This window comes from Poeciliopsis prolifica, unplaced genomic scaffold (genome assembly GCF_027474105.1).
Source record: "Poeciliopsis prolifica strain line A6 unplaced genomic scaffold, Auburn_PproV2 SCAFFOLD109, whole genome shotgun sequence".
NCBI lineage: Eukaryota > Metazoa > Chordata > Actinopteri > Cyprinodontiformes > Poeciliidae > Poeciliopsis > Poeciliopsis prolifica.
Window position 1 is genome coordinate 687,068 of NW_026562484.1, and position 18,735 is coordinate 705,802.

Below are 18,735 nucleotides of genomic sequence, written 5' to 3' on the forward strand. Positions count from 1 at the left end.
GAAGCGAGCCTGAGCGACAGCGGAGAGGTTTCTGTCACCAACTTCACATTCAGTCTAATTTCATCATCATTTTTTATTGAATATGTTCCAAAAATGACTTCTTCATCTATTTACTGGTGCCATGAATTATTGAGGCAATTTAAGACTTAATTTTATGCTGGGGGTTTGATAATAATCCCGTCTTTAGAGAATTATATTTATCTACTTTTGTTCATCTCAGTTTGAAAAGAAAGGAACTAAATCTGTCTGTAAAACTGGACTAAAATACCACAAAACATCATTTTAATATTTTGACCAGATGAAAGTATTATTATACATTACACTGCAAAACACAAAATATCACCAAGAAATTTTAGCCTAATTTCAAGTGAAAACATCTTAGTGTGCTTGAAACTCAACTATGTCACAAGTGACTTTTATTAAGGAGTTACTGACTAAAAACAAGCCTCCATGTCTGATGAAATGTTACCTGTAAGTTACTTATTTCAAGCGTAATAAGATATTAGAAAGTAAACTAAAGTTACTGGGTAAGATTTTGTATTTTGCAGTGAAATGATTGTTGCTGGTTCTAGAGAAATTTCTGCATCCTGATGTCAGCGCTTCTGGCTGTCCAGGTTAAAGGTCACTGTTAGGCCACAGTGTTCAGATCACCTAAAGAGCTTACCTTTCTAAGCCAACCCCTCACCTGTCACCTGACCTCCCTGCTTTCAGGTCAAAGTAGATTTCCTGATGAGATCATAGATCAGACTCTGAACTCCCTCAGCTTGTGTTTGGTCTCTGCTTTCCTGATTGAAACATCCAGATTTAGGAGACCGGCTCCAACCGGACAGGTGACAAACCTGTGGAGGTGAGGTGGTTTGGTCAGCTGGTCAGGATGCTGCCAGATGGCTGCTGGTGGAGGTTACCTGGGGTCGCCACTCTGGGAGGAGATCCAGACAATTTATCCTGTCAAACATTTAGGATCCCAGAGGAGCAGATGGAGAAAGATGCTGGAAAACCGAAGAACTTCTCTGGGTTCAGTTCTTCACACGCTTCCAGTTCCTGATTCTAATGAGGAACGGGAAAATAAACGAAGGACAAGATGGAGAGACGGACAGACGGACGGACAGAGACGGATAACTGATTCTCCTGTTTTGTTGTGAACGTTCTTCTCATTCTGTTGTCATGGTGACAATCTCTTTAATCGAAATGAGTTTAATTAAATCAGTTAAACTCCTTTAACTGATTTAATTAAAGGATTTATTGGTGAAGTTTCCCAGAATAAAACTTGCTGGACGTTTGAGTCTAAACTAAAACTGCTGAGATTATTTATAACCTTTAATGGTTTGTAAAAATCAAAGTTTTTACTCTTTCAACTAAAAAATTTAAAGTTTCCACTGGAAAAAAAACACAGGTGAAGTAAAACACTTTTTACCTTTTAGAATAAAGGAACACAGAAGCATCCATGGAATAATTTGCAAACACTTTGGTTTTATTAAATATGGAAATGTGATAATTTAACAAACAGATTGACGGACTCAGAGCTCAGATTTGTTTGGTTCTGCTTGCAGCAACTCTTCTCTTTCTGGGTGGGATAACTCGGCGGTACCTGCTGTGTCACGGTTTGATGAGTTTTGAGTTTTTAACCGGAGGATCTCTGTGGGGAGGATCCAGACCACAACGGAGGCGCTGCTGTCCACAGACGCCAGCGTCTGCAGGTATCTGAGGCGCAGAACTTCAGGCGACAGGTGGGACGCCGCCTCCCTTAAAGTACGAGACGCCTTCACTTCCCCTTCAGCCACCAGCATCTGAAACAGAGGCACTTCAAAACCAGCACAAACATGACAAATCATCCAACTTTTAGCACAACAACTCCACACATATTAGACATTTGTGTTAAAATGTGAATGAGTTCATTTTTTAGTATAAAATTTTCATTGTTCCCTTTAGTTACTGACATTAATGAGGAATAAAAACATTTCCTTCCACTCAGAAAAACAAAAACAACAGAAACTGAAAGATTTTTGTTGTTTCTACATCAGAAACTGATGTAGAGATAACAGGAGTCTGTTTCTTGTTACTTTTTTGTTTTAGTTTATTAAATTTGTTTTTTGATGAACAAATTTGTGGGCCATCCATGAGCCTTGAAATGATTTTGTTTGCCCATGACCACGAATCATGAACGGCAAAAATCTGGCAAACAACAAAACAAATAATGACCCAAAAAATGGTCATTATTTTTCTGTTTTTCTTTGAATTGGGCAGCAGGTCAAAGCCACAGGTTCTGTGTGGCGCTGCTCATGTCCTTTCTCCTCCTTGCTCTGCGCTACGCTGAAGCTAGCAGAGGCTAGTTAGCATAACCGTTGCTATGCTAATGATAGATAAACAGTTTTCCTGTAACTTTAAGCTGGCATATCAATCTGATTGGTTGTTTTTTGCATTTCTTCAGTCGTTCAGGGAGGTGGGAGACTAATTTTTTCACAGATTTCAAAATGAACTGTCATGACATGGTGACAGTTTGAACAAATTTCATGCTGCAGCTTTCAGGTAACAGTGAATATCGTGGTGAACAGGGCAGGTGGTGTCTGGTGGCCGTGTTACTGCAGCAGTACCATCGCCCGGGCCGTCCTCACAGCCTCGGCCTCTGAGCCCAGGGAGCGCCGCAGAAGCTTGGGAAGCTTCAGATTTCTGAGCTCCACTCGCTGGACCTGAACGCCCCACGGCCTGGAGCCGGGCTGCAGCACCTCCTGCAGGACGTGAAGCAGTAAAATCATTTGTAACCCTGATATAGAGATAAACCGTGGCAGCTTGCCTGTGTCTGACCTCCATTCTCATGGCTATGGTAGGCCGCTGCGTCAGCAGGTCTGTCAGCTTGTGAGCGCCCAGCACCGCCCTGAGGGTCGCCTGGACCAGCCAGTATGTGGCATCATAGCCATTCTGCACCTGGGTGAACCAGAGGGTGGGATCCACCACGCGGTAAAACACCACGGTGTCCACCAGTAACGGGACGCTGTCTGCTGTTAGAACCTGCAGGAAGGAGGAAACGTCTGAAATCACCTTCAGGTTTGACCACAGACTGTCACAAGCAGTGAAGAACAAGAAAAACAAGAAATGGAAAAGTAAATCTCCACCAAAATGTTGAGATTCATTTAACATATTTCCAAATTTGCTGATGTGAAAATTTTAAACAATATTTAGATTATAAATATATTTTCTGACATTATAAAGTCAGACATTTGCAAGAAAAAGTGGCACAAGTCCTCAGAATGAGATGGTAAATGATGGAGACGCCTATCTGGATCTTTTCCACAATGGAAATGGTACATCTGGAATCATTTCCTGGATCCAAAATGTTCCTGGACCAGAACATTTTCAAGGTCCAGACTCATCATGAAGCCTCCGGCAGGACACAGAAATATTTTTTAATATAAAATGCCACATAATGTCAGAGAATATGCTAGTTTAATACTATAAATTTTTGTTTTTAATTGTGGAAAACTGTACATTTCCTGGCAAATGTATGAAAATGTAAACTTAAATTCCACATATTTTTATGAAAATGTTTGGCAGAAATGCACTCCTCCCTGACCAATAATTCATTCTTCTTTTATTGAAAAACAAACATATATATCCTACATATACAGCCTCCAAATATGTAGGAGGTTTAATTCATATAAGACATGTTGCAGTTTTTCTAAAATTTTCAGTGCAAATATAGTTTGTATTTTGTTGTATGCTAAACAAAAATGTAGCAGAAATACTGAGGAAATGATGAAAAGATTAAAATAAAGAGCTTTATCTGCATTTATAATCTATTTGACAAAAACATAAACACATTTTACATGTAACCGTAAATAAATGCAGTAGTAACTGTGTAATTAGCAAAGACCTGTTGTGGGTAGATGTAAATGGAGAGAATTCGAAGGTCAACCTTCTGAATGACATCCAACCAGGGAATGAACCAGACTAAACCTGCAGGAACAAAACCAACAACACTCACAATATTACAGCAGGAGTCAGAATAAAAATATGTTTTACAGCCTCAGAGAAGAGCTTTCCTGTTCAGTGTCTTAAAATGTCAGAATCATACGAGTGATAAATGCATTCATTGGTATAATAATTAAAAACAAAACGACTGCAGTCTGAGTTTAACAGAAAAAGATACCAGGTCCTTTAGCTGATCCTTTAACAACCCGGCCCAGTCTAAAGATGACAGCTCTCTCATACTCCGGACAACCTGCAGCACAGACACACACATCACATTGCATCAGTTAAAACACTGATTCAGAAAAGATATGAAAACACTTTGAAAATGGGCTCAAATTATGACAAGTGTGGAGATTTATCTAAGAATGAGTAAAAAATAAAATAAATTTGGCATCTGATCTGAATTTGATCAGTTGTACTCTACTGACGCTTAAAAATGATTCAAAACAAAAGTCTTGTTGGCTGCATGATGGTGCAGTTGGTAGTAACTGTACTATGCAGCAAGATTTTGAAATAAATCAGATTAAAAACCTTAAAAACATCCAGTTATCGCCCTTTATAAATTGAATAAAATTCACGCTAATCTCTTGATTTAAGAGAATATGTCTTTACTGTAAAATAATCCAGTCTAGGCATCATATATTGTAGTGGAAAATCAAAAACAAAGTCTAAAAACTTTTCCCATAATTTTTAAAATAATGTGAAGGTTAAAACAAAACTAGATCTATTTTATGAGACTCACCACAGAATAATTCTGTTCATGCTTGGGTCTGTCCAAACAGTGAGATTTTTCTGCTTAATTATATAAGTTATGTTTAAATAAATTGTTGCAAAATGATCCAGTTGATGTTTGACCATTTAAGTGTTTAATATTTGTAACTGAAGCGAACAGAAGTTGGCCCAGCCAGTGGGAAGCCATCTTTACTCCGTTAGCTTTACCTGAACGCAGCTCCACGCTGAGAAGGGGAAGGTGAGGAGGATGAGCAGCACCGACAGGACCGTTAACGCCGCCTCCAGGATGCCGACAGCCCCGCCCTGTCTCACTTCTCCACCTGCACACACCAACAGAGGCAACAGAGGCAGTAGAACCGAGCTTCGCCTTCAGTTAATCACGGTAAAATCCCGCTAATGGCTAAATGTAGCGACCTGTTCCTCTTTCAACTCCAACCTTGTTAGAAACGCCGATCATCATCCCTCAGACTACTGGCAAATATGTCTGTTTCAACACAGAGTTAACCATGATTAAAAACCAGTTATGTTACATTACACTTAAATTAAATCGTTTTTCAGTAAAGTTTTCGCAACCGTTATGAGTTTGCGACGTTTGCCCCGCACGCGACACGGGATGGAGACCGCGAGCTGTCGCTTAGCAACCAGAGGAGGCGCCGCGGGCGCCCTCTTCAGGTCACAAGAAGAAGTTAAGGCAATTACTGTTTACTTTATTCTACTGTAAACCTTTAGTGCGTTAAACGTTTAGATATTTTTTGTTCTTATTTAGGGGTTAGTTTCTCAGTAAATGACACGCCAACTTCATAAAACATTTTATTATACCTTACAATGAAATCAGGGGAAATACAACAAAAAATAAAAAGCAAACCTGCAAAGTTCAGCAAAACTCAATTGTTCCAAATTACTGAAGGAAATGCAAAGGAAACTATTTTTTTTCAGTTTCATGTAAAAACATAAGACTTTCTAAAAATGACAAACATACATGAAACATGTTTTTTTTTTTGTGGAATATGTGTAAATTTACATTCTGTATTTTATAACCAAACTATTTCACACACAAAGTGGATTCCAGTTTAATTGGAATCAAAAGTGTCAACATGGTCTAAAACTGACTTAACTTCTTCACTCTGACTGGAGAGACACAGTGTAAATAAACACGGTTTTCCTCCAATCAACAGGTTATCACAGTCAACCAGAAGAGGGCGCCCCACTCTTTACTTGTACATTTTATTGGCCTGCTGCATCTTGTTATTTGGATCAATAATTAGATGATTAGATTAATTTTAACTTGCTGTTATAGGTCTGAATGTGAATAAATGGGAGCTTTTGACTGTGACTGAAACTATCAAGCCTGACTGCTATTATCTTAAATTATCTTCGCATATGTTATAAAAGCATATGCTAGGCTAAGAAAATAAAAAGTTTTCCTTTTTATTCCTTTTAAAGTTAAACGGGTTAAAAAGCTGTTGAACTTTCATTGCTTTAGGCCGGCTGTACCCAATAGGGCATGTAGTTTAGAACAGCAAGGTGAATAGTTTTCGAGAAAAACCCCCCAGAAATGAACCAAACTGCAAAAATTGACCTGAATTGAATTAAACTTACCTAAATCTTGAATTGAACTGAATCTAAATGACCTGAACTGAACTGATATGAATCATTCTTTCACAGATGACACAACACAATGCGTGTGAAGTTGCTGCTTTTTATAAAACTTGGTTGTTCATTTTCATACAATAATTGTTTCTGACAGCTTCTGATTGGTTCTGGACAGTTCTGCCTGTAAGCTTCGCTGTTATCTGCACATCTTTTAGTTTCCATTTAAGTGTCTCATTGTGACATCTAACTTCCTGTGAAACTGTGAGAAAACGCTTTGGTTTCCTGATGCCCTCTCAGTGAGAGTTCTGCTCTGCACCTCCAGGCATCGAGAGCTGACCGGGCGGCTCTGTTCTGGAGCTGTTCTGGCTTTAACCGGGTCGTGGTTCTGACCGTTTTCAGGGCTGTTTGTGAAAGCAGAAGCTCCTGCGCTGTGCAGGTGGATGTCGGCCTGTCGGCCCGCGGCCCCCGTTCGCCATGGCAGCGGCTCTGCCGGAGTGTTACCACGGCCCGATGACCAAGAGGGAGTGTGAGGAGGTTCTGGGGAGGAAGAACAAGGACGGAGCGTACCTGATCCGAGAGAGCGAGTCCATCCAGGGAGCGCTGTGTCTCTGCGTCTAGTGAGTAAAACTCAGCAACACATCAGCTCTGATTAATCAGAATCAGGTCAACAAATCAGATGCTTTGATCAGCTGCTGATCAAAGCATCTGATCTTTGTTTCAGATTCAACAAAGCAGATCTGAAACACACTGCAAAAAACAAACAAACATTTTATTGAGCGTTTTGGTTTAGTTTATGATGCAATTATCTTTCTTCACTTAATTAACCTTAATTGAAAGGTCAATAGGTAACCTTTCAATTCTTTAATATTGATTAAACAAGTACTTGTTTGACTTACAACCTGGGAAAAATGTTTTTCTGCCAGTGGAACTAGAACTTTTTCAGGAATGGTGAGAAATTATTCACTTCCAACTAGGTCCTTCTTCTTGCTGAATAGTTACTTCTAAGTTTATTTTGTCTTATTTTAAGTGTGCTGAGATATTTTCACCAGAGACGAGGCAACAAAAACTTATAAGTTTTGTGTTTTTACAGTGCAGACGGAGCGTCCCCTCACCATCCTCTGTACTGCAGCCGGTTCTGTTCAAACGCAAACTAATGTGTTTATTTCCACTAAAGTTGTGATGTAGAGGTTAACCAGCCTGTACAGCGTCTGTGATGAATTATTATTCATGATAATATTTAACGTATTGGTCTTTAGTATGAAAACTGTGATGTGTAGCTTAGACTGAAACAGAAACCAAGTGTTTCCGTCTGCTTTCTAGTGCAGATATCTGAGTGCACTGGGATAAGACAAACTAATACATGGAAGCTTGTTTTATGCCAATAATTTCTTAATATTGATGAAAACAGTCCTAGTTCCTCTAGCAGGTTATTTCATTTTTCCCCAATAATAAGTGAAATAATCTGCCAGTGGAATTACTTCTTATTTACTTAAAACAGGCTTTTATATTTTGCTGAAAAGTTACTTGTAAGTTAGTTTTGTCTTATTTCAAGCATTCTAACTTATTTACACTAGAAACAACAAAAATACTTGATAGGATTTTGTGTTTTTGCAGCTGATAAATCAGTAAAAAATGTAAATATTTGCGCTGTTTTTGGCTCTGAAAATAATCACGATTGTGAAAAACGATTGTCTTCTGATGGATTAAGAGTTAGCTGCAAAACTTACTTACATTAAATTTTTTGCAAGAAATCGGATCTTGTTTTATGCCAATAATTCCTTAATGTTGATGAAAATGTTCTAGTTCCACTGGTAGATTATTTCACCGATAAAAAGAAATGTTTCTGTGTTTTGAGTTAAATAATTTCCGGCTTCGAACCGTTTGAGACGGTTTTCGGCAAAATGAAGCCAAATTAAATGAATTGTACAAAAATGTCAAAATTTGCACAGAAATATAAAGATGGAACCCTAAATAACTTGTTTACACGGTTTAAAGAAGTTTCTTTGAGTGAATTTTACTGTAATGTTTGAACAGAGCGAGACGTTAAATTACTCTTTGCGCAAGGTCAAGCTTGTGACCTTTCCAGCAGGTTTTCCCATTTCTCTGTAAAATAAAGGCCACTGGTGACAAAGAAACCTTAAAAAAGAGACGTATGAAGACTTCTCTTCCTTTGGCCTTTGAAGTTAGGGACTTGCAACTGCAGAAATGCAAAAAGCTTTTTCTGCTGAATGTTGCAGTCAGTCTCAGCTGGTAAAGAAATAAAAGCCTGGATGAAGAGAAGAAGGAAATGCACGACCAACATAGAGAACATGAATCTCATTTGGTGTCTAAAACCCCAGGAATCAATCTGCTGCAGGACATTTAGTGTTTTTAATGCTCGGATTGAGTGACCTCACAGTAACTCAGGTTATTGCAGGTTTTGAATGTTTCATGTGGTACATGCAGATTAATTTGTGCTGCTGAAGTGGAAAGAAAAATAGAAATAATATCCGTATGAAGTAAAAGGAACAAAAATTAGAGAAGGAAGTTTGTGAATGTTACGCATTAATGAGCTGCAACAAACCTGCTGGTTTTTCCTGGAAAGAAACTCAACAAATTTTACTGATGAACTGAAGTTGATAACTGGACCAACTGAAACATCTGAACTGAAATCACACAGATCCTCCAGATGATGAGTTCACATAAAGAAACTGAATTATTTCTCTTGGTTTTCAGCTTCTGAAGGTGCCCAGAGCTGCAGTTAATTAGGGCATCTTGAAGCGATCTGTTGACAGGAACCGGTTGTGGCAGTTCAATGGCCATAACCACACAGTGGAGCTCTGAGGGTTTCTGACACATTTTATGGTGAAATCAGACAAAACATGAGGATTAAATGGATTTGCATTTTCATAACTATCAAAAGGCAAGAAACAGCCGTGACTAATTAAATGATTAATATGTTTTCAGTTATATTTTTGTGTTATTAATAATCACAAAACAGAATATAATTTAAGAAAAGTGTTAATCTGGTGTAGGTATTTAATCCGCCTTAGTCAAATTAACAGAAAGTCAAGTTTTATGGCCACAAACGCAAAAAGATGCAGGAGACGAGGCGAGTCTTTCAAACATTTAAACCACATTTACTGCCACTAAGTTTACAAAAGTAAAACTTAGCTTGTGAATTAAATATTTAGCTTACAAACTAACTAATTATTTAGTTTGTAAAGTTAAGAGTTAGCTTGCTGATTGAATGTTTAGTTTGTAGCTAAATATTTGGCTTTCTAACTAAATAATCAATCTATAAACTAGATATTTAGTTTGCTTACTAAATATTTACAATGGAACTGAATCTTTTACTTACTAACTAAATAGTTTAGAGCTAAATATTTAGTTTGCAAACTGAATATGTTGCTGTCTAAATATTTTTGCTTGAAACTGTGACATTTATTATTGCTGTTAGTTTTTCTGCTGTGTAACTTTACAAACGTCTCCCCACAGACTTTGATCCAAATCAAATTCAAATTATTTTTAGAAAATCATGCTTGCTTACTGTAAGGCCACTAAATCCCCAGATTAAATAAAAACAGAAGTTAAAATCCCCAAATAAATCTGACGTTCACATGAATTAAGTGTGGGTGTTCAGGAACTCTATTCATGTCTGAGGTACATGTTGAGCCTAAATGGGAGAATCAAATAAAATGATGTAATCACTGGGCCGAAAACTGAGCCCTGAGGGACACCACAGAGCGGTTTTACACCAACCCTGTTGGTGGAGCTCTGTCAGCTGCCTGACCATCGAACCAGATAACCAAATAATGATTAACATGATCCACCGACAGCAGGAACACAGCAGATAAGAAACCTGAGAGTTTTTATTCCAGGTGTGATTCTTCTGATTAAGAGCCATATTTATCTCTGGACAAGCTAGATCTATAAAAACGTGCCGCTGGAACCAAATCACCTGATGACCTGCATTAATTAGTCTCAATAAAATATAATCGTTATGTTTATTTCATTTATTTCATTTTCAATTCAGTTCAATTCAATACAAATCAAGATGAAATGCTGTCTTGACTTAAATAATCCTAGTATCTCTAAATAAGAGATTCTGTGATGCTCCAGTAGCAGTCAGTCTTGCAGTGTTTCTGAATAGGCTTCTGACTGAAGGCCATTGCTGTATGACTGTTATGACATTCTAACAGTGCAATATCAGCCCTGCAGAGATAATATCCCACAGCAACATGTTCAGCTGCTCGCTAACTCTGCTGATCCGCCTCCTTTGCTTTTGCTCCTCCTCTTTAAATCTCTCTCTGGACTTTTGGTTGGAAAGCAGAGAGACGTCACTATGATCGATGGAATAGACGGTGTGAACTTCCTCCCCCATGTCCTCACTTTCAACTCTTCTGGGATTTGGGGTCAAAGGTCAGGTACTATTTGAGCATTCATGATGCTAACGACCTACATCCAGCTGTAAAAACAACATGTTGTAACCATGGCTATGCATCATAGGAACTGTCCTAAATAAGGAAAATGAGAGGGAAAATCTATTAAGCTGCCCAGCATTCAAACCCATAATCCTCCAAACAAACAAACAAACAAACAAACAAATGATAAACAAAACCAATCAGAGCCAAGAGAGCTGCTCCAACCTGCAGCGCCTTCCTAAAATCACTGAAACTGAAATGCTCTCAGAAGTACATACTGACTGTGATTAGATTAGTTTTAGTGCAAATATCTCAGTAAACTGGAAATAAGATAAAGCTAACTATTCACATGTAGCTTGTTTTATGTAAATAATTTCTTAATATTGATGAGAACTTACTGGTTCCACTGGTAGATTATTTTACTGAATACAGGAGAAATAATCTGCCAGTGGAACTAGTCATTTTTTAACCAAGATCAAGGAATTATTGACTTAAAACAAGCTCCGATATCTTGCCGCAACGTGACTTTAAGTCAGTTTTATTTTACTTCAAATGTACTAAGATATTTATACTAGAAACTAGACCAAAATACTCAGTAAGATGTTGTGTTTTTGTAGTGTTTATCTTCTCGTTTTCAGCACACAGCTGAATGTTAAATAAATGTCATTTGGGCTCTTGAATTTGGTTGCTCATTGAATGGAAACTGAGTGGAACCAGTCAGACTGTCTGTGTTTTGTGAGTGAAGTTGCTTTGCATGGCTGGCTGCCGCCGGGGAAGCGGTTGGTTTCTTTGTTCCTTTTATTTTTAGAAACCCCAGCTCTTCGTCGTCTTGCTCCACACTTTGATGGGGTCAGGTTGAGGTTTAGTTGTGGTCGAGTTTTGCATTCATCTTGTTCCAAAACGTGCTCGCAAGTGTGTTTTCACGCAAAGTAAAACGCACCTAATGCACCAAAACTCATGCAGACGCCTTGGCCAGATGGTTAAATCGGAACAATTCACTGTTCAGCTCCTCTACTGCCGGAGGGGTCAAAGGTTGCTCAGTCAATCGACTCTGTGTCTACTGTGCATCACTGCTGGTTCTCTGGTTAAAGGTCAGGAAAGGGGCAGCTAACATCTCTGCACACCCCACACATGCTGGACTTAAACTGTTTACAATTTTACCTTCAGGTCATTGCTAGCTTATTTTATCTCCCTTTTTATATATTTATGTTTACAATGTCATTCTTGTTTGTGTGCAGAAACTCAAGTGAAGTTGGATCTAGGGATGGTGGATATAAGTGCAACATTTTATAACAATAATTTGTCACGAAAAAAGGGGATGAGAAGAAAAATGAATTCCTTCTTCTTGGTCTCTGTATAGCATTCAATCAAATTTAGCGACCTTTAGTCATACCCTTTATTGAACCAGCAGTGGATTAAAAATAATCAAATAATCCCGACAGATAGTTTAAACATGATTAATTGGAAATAGATTTATCACGATGAATAATAAACGATATAATAAAAGCCCATACAGAGACACTAGAGAGGTGAGTAATGTTGTTTCAGACATGGTGGATAATTTTAGTCTTCACAGTTTTAAAAGCAGAATCATTGCTGATAAAACGGTAATGTTTCATCTCTAAACATGAAAAGCGGTTTTCTGCAATACTTCCTCTAAACTCCTTCCTCACTAACAGACGTCTTGTTTTCTCTTTGCAGCAAACAGAAGGTGGTTTATACCTACAGAATCCTCCAGGCGCACAACGGAAACTACACCCTGCTGGTAAAAAACAAAAACGCTTTTACGTTTTCAACATGTGGCGTCTCTGATTAGCTGCTGCCTCCGTCTCTATTCCTGTGCCACATTACATGCTTATTTATTCCTGATTATTATTAACTGATCAATTTAGTTACTTTAGACTCAGTTCGATTGGGGAACAAAACTGCAACATTTGTTGCATTTTCAGCTAAACTCATTGAAAAGCCTGTTCCCCTCCTCACCTGTGGGGGCGCTGCACCAAGTGCCACCTCAGGAAACGACACAAAAACCTCTGAAGAAAGCAGTGAGCGCAAAGTCCTTCTTTAGAAAACAATTGAAAAAATTGACAGATTTTAGTGATTGTAGGGTTTCCTTTTTTAAGATCTGTTGAAATGAGATTTTCTGAGCAGAATTTAGAGTCGTGTTTAATAAGTTATTAGACTTGATAATGTCAGTGACAATAAAACTGAACTGTGTGCTTGTTCAACTAGGTGAGGACAGTTTGTGAAATAATCATTTGGTTAGGTTATTAAGTCATAGAGGTGTACTTTATGTCATATTTTGGTAGTGATCCGATACTAAGTAAATACCAGGCAAGTATCACCAATACCGATACCGATATGTATTATTTTAGTATATCATCAACATCTTTGTGTTTTTGTTTTTTCCCCTTTTAATTGTTAAATATCTGAACAGAATTTAGATAAAGTTTATGTGTACTTCAGTTACCTATTTACACAATAAACAGAACCAATAGAAAAACAAAGCAAATGTTTGTGCATTGTTTCCAAGTAAAGTTCAATATTATTGATATTATCTTCGTTTTGGGTTGATCTGCTCACCCCTACTAAGTTAGAGCAACTCACAATTCAAGAGTAATGATCTATCAGATCTTGAACCAATATTTAGACACTTTGTTTGAAATAAGCTTCATAAACTTTAAATTATTTCACCATTTTCTGGTTGACTTTATTTGCTTTTTCATCATTTTCAAGTTCAACCACCTTCAGTTGTTTTGCTGTTTGTCATTGTTTCAGCACACAACTACATTTTCCACCGCAACAAAATGCAAAAACCTGTTTTTGCACCGAATGATGTTGTTCTCACACTGATTATTATCAGTTAATAAAATAATGCGTTTGGTTGACGGCAGCTCACCCACAGCTTTTCCATGAACTCATTCTGGTTTAATGAATGTGTGAAAAACAGTTTCTTCTGCAAATGTCTGAAAACCAGACTAACAATACTTGATGAGAATTTGAGTTTTTACAGAAATTTCAGCTTCTAGCAAGAATTATTTAAAAGGGTCTTAATTTCTGGTAGATTTGTCATCAAATAGATGAATAAAGTAGATTGGAGATATTAGGTTTCATCAAAGGAAGAAATTCACCCCCATGAAGGAAACTCTCCCCCACAGCAGAGGAAACATTTCAGGTTTTTTTCCCTCCACACACCGAATGATGTCAGAGCGAATAAAAACACGACGATGCCCACGTGCCCGACGTGTCACCTTAAGGTTAAAGGTCAAATGGAAAAATGGATGGGTTTATTTATTTTTTGACAAATCTCAGTAACTGATTCCATAACAGGATTTTGGTAGCTTTCAATATTTCTTATCTTCAAATCACCCAGTTTGATTTATTAAATTTTATTTTTTTCTATTTTTTCTACTTAATTTTAAATTAATATTAGTTATATTATTATTTGTTATTTTCTTTGTTGTGATTGTTACACATTTGAAACTTAATATTTTAATATATTTTTGTTAATATTATTTTATCTTTTTGCATATTGTTTTCAGTTTTTTACTCATTTTTGTTTTGTGACTCATTTAATTTAAAATATGAATATGTTGTTCATCAATATTATTTTATCTTTTTGTATATCATTGTTGTTAGATTTTAAATTTGTATGAAATGTTTATTTCCATATATACTGATATTTTTTCCATAATCACAAAATTAAATATATAAATATTACATACATGAATCCTCTTTTTCTATTGTTCCCATTTATTATTTTAACATTTTGGTTTACAGTTTACCTATTGAGTTTACGTGTTGCTTCATGTTGGATTATGCATTTAAACATTTTTTCACATTTTGCACTCTGCTTGCTGATGAAAACATTGAGTTATTGATTATCGATTTGCTGCACCTTCAGCTTCTTCATGCCTGTATCTGTGTGTGTCGCTCCACAGACAGCAGGAGGTTTGCAGGAAACGTATTTTAAGACTCTGGGCGATTTAATCCGTAATTACAAGAGGAAGAACCAAGGACTGGCCGTTCATCTGCGCCACGCGTTGAAAAGAAAAACGCCCATGTTGATCCAGCCGCCGAGGAGAACAGAAACACAACCTGAAGCTTCGGCCGGAGCGTCGGCCAGAGGATGGGGCGGAGGATCAGCTGGAGGATCAGCAGGAGGATCAGCAGGAGGATCGGGTGGAGGATGGTGTGGAAGATGGGGTGGAAGATGGGGTGGAGGATCAGGAGGAGGATCAGCAGGAGGATCGGGTGGAGGATCAGCAGGAGGATCAGCAGGAGGATCGGGTGGAGGATCAGCAGGAGGATCGGGTGGAGGATCGGGTGGAGGATGGGGCGGACACTCATTGCAGAGAGGAGCTGCTCCTTTACCTGAAGAGGATAATGACTATGAAAGTACGTGAAATGTTTAGTCTTGGTTACCTGCAGTGTTCTTTTACTCTCTGTTTTTTAATTGAACTTCTCTGTTTTACTGCAGATGCTCCAAATTCAGATTATGTGGAAGTTATTCCAGATTAACTGTCAAACCAGCCTGAAACCGAAGGACAACAAGAACACAGACTGAACTTTATTTGGGATTAGATGCTTTATTTTTTATGCAAAGCTCTGAGGAGATTTATTGCATTTGCACAATTTAGGTAAAAAAAGCCTGAAAAGGTGTGTGAATGTAGAGTGAATGTCCTCCCAGTTATTGACTCTGAATGAGAGGATGAACTTCTGCAGTTTCTCTGTGAGCGCAGAAGAAGAAGAAAGAAGAGAAGTAGCGCTCTGCAATCACAAAAGCTGTATTTACTTTGACATTTTGTTTTACTCCTGGCAGTAGAAACTTTGATATTAATATAGACATTTTTGTGCTGTTTGTTCTGATGTGCATAAAATAAATCTTATCTGAACATCATTAAAGGGTCATAAGCTGTGAAACGCAACAAAATATCTGCAAGAATTTAAATCCCTTCTTTCAACAGGAAGACGGGCATCAAGTGATCAATAAAACATTTCCCCATAAGTGACATAATCTGCTAGATTTAAAACAAGCTCCTCTATCTAATTAGTAAATTTGTCTTGTTTCCAGTGTACAAAGATATTTTCATCGTGAATGACATCACAAATACTTGGTATCATTTTGTGTTTTTGCGTGTGGTTTTGAGAGCAACTCAGGACATTTCTCAACATTTAAGAAACCTTCGATTGTATCAGCAAACCTACAAAAATGTAGAAAGGAACAGAAGAATCAGCAGAAAAAGGTCAGACTGAGGGACATTTCGCTGACATGTGGTGTCTCCAAGACGAAAGTGAAGAAAGTGAAAGGACATTTAAAACTTGATTTAGTGAATGATTTCTTAATGTTTTCGTAGATATTCTGGGATTACAACTCTTTTGTTCCACTCATGTAAGGTTTTACAGATAGTTTGTTCTTCTTTTTTTTAAAGTGCAGATATTTCAGCAGAAACTCGTCAAAATAATTGTGAGAATTTGTTTTTGCAGTGTGAAAAAAGCTTTGGTGCTGTGCAGAAATTCCCGATTCGCTTACAGTTCCTCCAGAAACACACATCTAGTCTTGTGCAGATGGTGTGTTTTTTATTTATGTTTTTGGGTTTCTTTGGTGCAAGGATTGCCAATTGACTAAAAAAGCAGACAGTCTGAAGAGAGAGGACACCTCAGAACAATGTTCCAAAAGAGTCTGTTAAAAGGAGAACTGGATAGAAATAGGACATATAATTCAGTTAAATGTGGAAGTAGATCACTACATAGAAGGTAACCAAAAAAAAACAATGAGTCACTGCTGAGCCGCAGCAGCAAACTACAACCGAACCCAGAGTGTGTTCAGAGGAACTGAAAGAAACAGTGCAGAAATACAACCAAATCCTGCTACTGCGTTAGATTCCCGCTTTAGCTCCTGAAGTCTGAGGACAAACGTCTTTACATGCAAGCAGATTGCTGCAGTTCATCCAGTGAACTCATTCATTACACCACAGGGACCAGACTTTCTTCTCTGCTGCAGTGAAGCTGAGTTTAAACATTTTAAATCAAGCCTTAAACTGAAGAAATATGGAATATATTTATGGTCAACCATTATGTTTGAGTAGAGAACAGAATTTTAACTGTCAGTGTTAATGATTCATTTCAGCAAATATTATCTCTGTCTAAAAAGCTAAATCTAACTAAATATTTAGATAGCTAAACAGTCAGCCCACAATTTAAAAAATGAGGTCAAAACTAAATGAGTTGAAGCTGCAAATTTAGCTAGCAACCTAAATATTTAGACCAAAAACTGCATATTCAGGTAGAAAACTAAATATTGAGCTACAAAGTAAATAGTTGAAAGATAAGAATTTAGTTCACAAGTTAAATATATGGCCTACAAACTAAATATTTATCCAGCAGACTAAATATTCAGGCTGGACCTGGTGCCTTTAGATCTGAATGTTGCAGCTGAAGTGGATTCATGTCGGACCAGGTAACGTCTCTACACTCTGTAACCGGATCGTTGTGATCCTCTGCTGCTGCTGCTCTTCTTCTTCTCTTCCCTTGTTCTCTGATATGTGAGCTGCTGTGTCGAAATCCAATCTCTCTATTCAACCCTGACATCAGCAAAGCCACATTTGTAAAATACATTTTCACGTTTATGAAATTCGGTGTAATTATTCCATTTCTGTTTTTACTGCCTTATAACAAAGATTAAACTGGGTTTGAAGATTTTTGCTCTGTTTCTCACATTATTTAGTGTTCTGTCCTTTAATAAATCAATTTAATTGGAATTGATTGAAATGTTTTCACTCTTTTCTGTAAACATGGTTATGAATGAAAAACCAAATCCAGATTCAAAATCACTTAAATCCTCTTTTTTTTCTGCTTTTCTTACATGTAACAGCCAACTTTCTTGAGCAGCTTTGAGTTGGATTAAAGCGATGATTAATAACAAAAAGCTGCTGTGTGCCATGTTTATCTCTTTCAGTGACCTGAAGTTCAAAATGAACCATGAAAATACTTTTGGGTTCATAGTTGCAAAATTAAACATTTTCTGCAATTAAACGGCTTTTAGAAATATAAATGACTTTTTAGGTTATTTTAGTGTTTATTATAATGAGTTTCTAGGTGATCTGTTCATGATACACAGCCTTACCAAGCACTCGCCAAACAATAAAGGAAGTGACAAACCAAGATATTCTCAGTCACACACACTCTGACCTCTTTTTACTTCAAGCCTTAAGCTGTATTTTAACTGTTTAGTCCTATTTGTACTTTCTGAAGGTTATAAAAAACAGTTTCAGATGCATTCTGAGTCTGGGTGGCGCTGAACGTGTGAATCAAATTTCTCACATTACAATCCGTTGGTCAGCTGAAGTGATACTCTCCTTATTGCTAGTCATATGAGGCTTCACATGGTAACCTTGGTGAGGCTTCACATAGTGAGGCTTCACATGATTACCATGTGAAGCTTGTGACACTTCTTCGATTTAAAGGCGCTGTGCACGTGCAACTTTTCCACCTTGGAGGCAGAAAACCTGAACAATAGGATCATCTGTCACCTTATGCTTTGCATGATAAAACCCTGGTTACAATCATGCAACAAAGTGCATGAGAAGAGGCTGAAACACAAGAGGCTTTATGGACAAGAACATAACCACACATCCTGCCTGTTTTCACAACTCTTAGCGACGCTGCATTCAAGCCCCTTTTTTGTTTTTCACAGATCTGCTGCCAGCCGAATCAAAGTAAAACTTAGGCGTCAGTTTTACTGTGTAGATAGCTTTCAGCCTGCACATTTAAAGATAATTAATATTCTATTCCTAATACAATAAGGGGGAGGCGAACTCAAAGAAATGGTAAAATGAGAGAGGCTGTCGAACGAGATCTGGTTTAACCGCAGTTTTTTTGCAGTTTGATGTTTTCAGATGAAGCAACAGCAGAGCTGAATCAAAGAGGCCGACTGACGGGGGATTTTAGATTCTTCTCATTTTTAAAACTGCCATATTTACTGTTTTAGGTCAAATTGAACAACATTCTGTTTTCATATTATAAAGGGAAATATGTGATT

At 37.6% G+C, this 18,735-nt stretch overlaps 2 protein-coding genes across 2 annotated transcripts; one reads left to right on the plus strand and one right to left on the minus strand.

The window, feature by feature from the left end:
- Positions 1-1,461: 1,461 nt before the first annotated feature.
- LOC129354366 (stomatin-like) lies at positions 1,462-5,308 on the minus strand. The gene is made up of 7 exons (XM_055023853.1): positions 5,113-5,308; positions 4,898-5,018; positions 4,145-4,209; positions 3,869-3,951; positions 2,803-3,006; positions 2,592-2,726; positions 1,462-1,787 (listed from the first exon to the last, which is right to left on the minus strand). Exons 1-7 carry the CDS (start codon positions 5,156-5,158, stop codon positions 1,518-1,520), a joined length of 924 nt encoding a protein of 307 aa, XP_054879828.1. The 5' UTR covers positions 5,159-5,308; the 3' UTR covers positions 1,462-1,517.
- Positions 5,003-15,508, plus strand: LOC129354364 (keratin, type II cytoskeletal 1-like). Its single transcript, XM_055023851.1, has 5 exons — positions 5,003-5,080; positions 6,691-6,908; positions 12,396-12,459; positions 14,636-15,092; positions 15,175-15,508. The coding sequence occupies exons 2-5, from the start codon at positions 6,766-6,768 to the stop codon at positions 15,213-15,215; spliced, it is 705 nt and encodes a 234-aa protein (XP_054879826.1). The 5' UTR covers positions 5,003-5,080; positions 6,691-6,765; the 3' UTR covers positions 15,216-15,508.
- Positions 15,509-18,735: the final 3,227 nt, after the last annotated feature.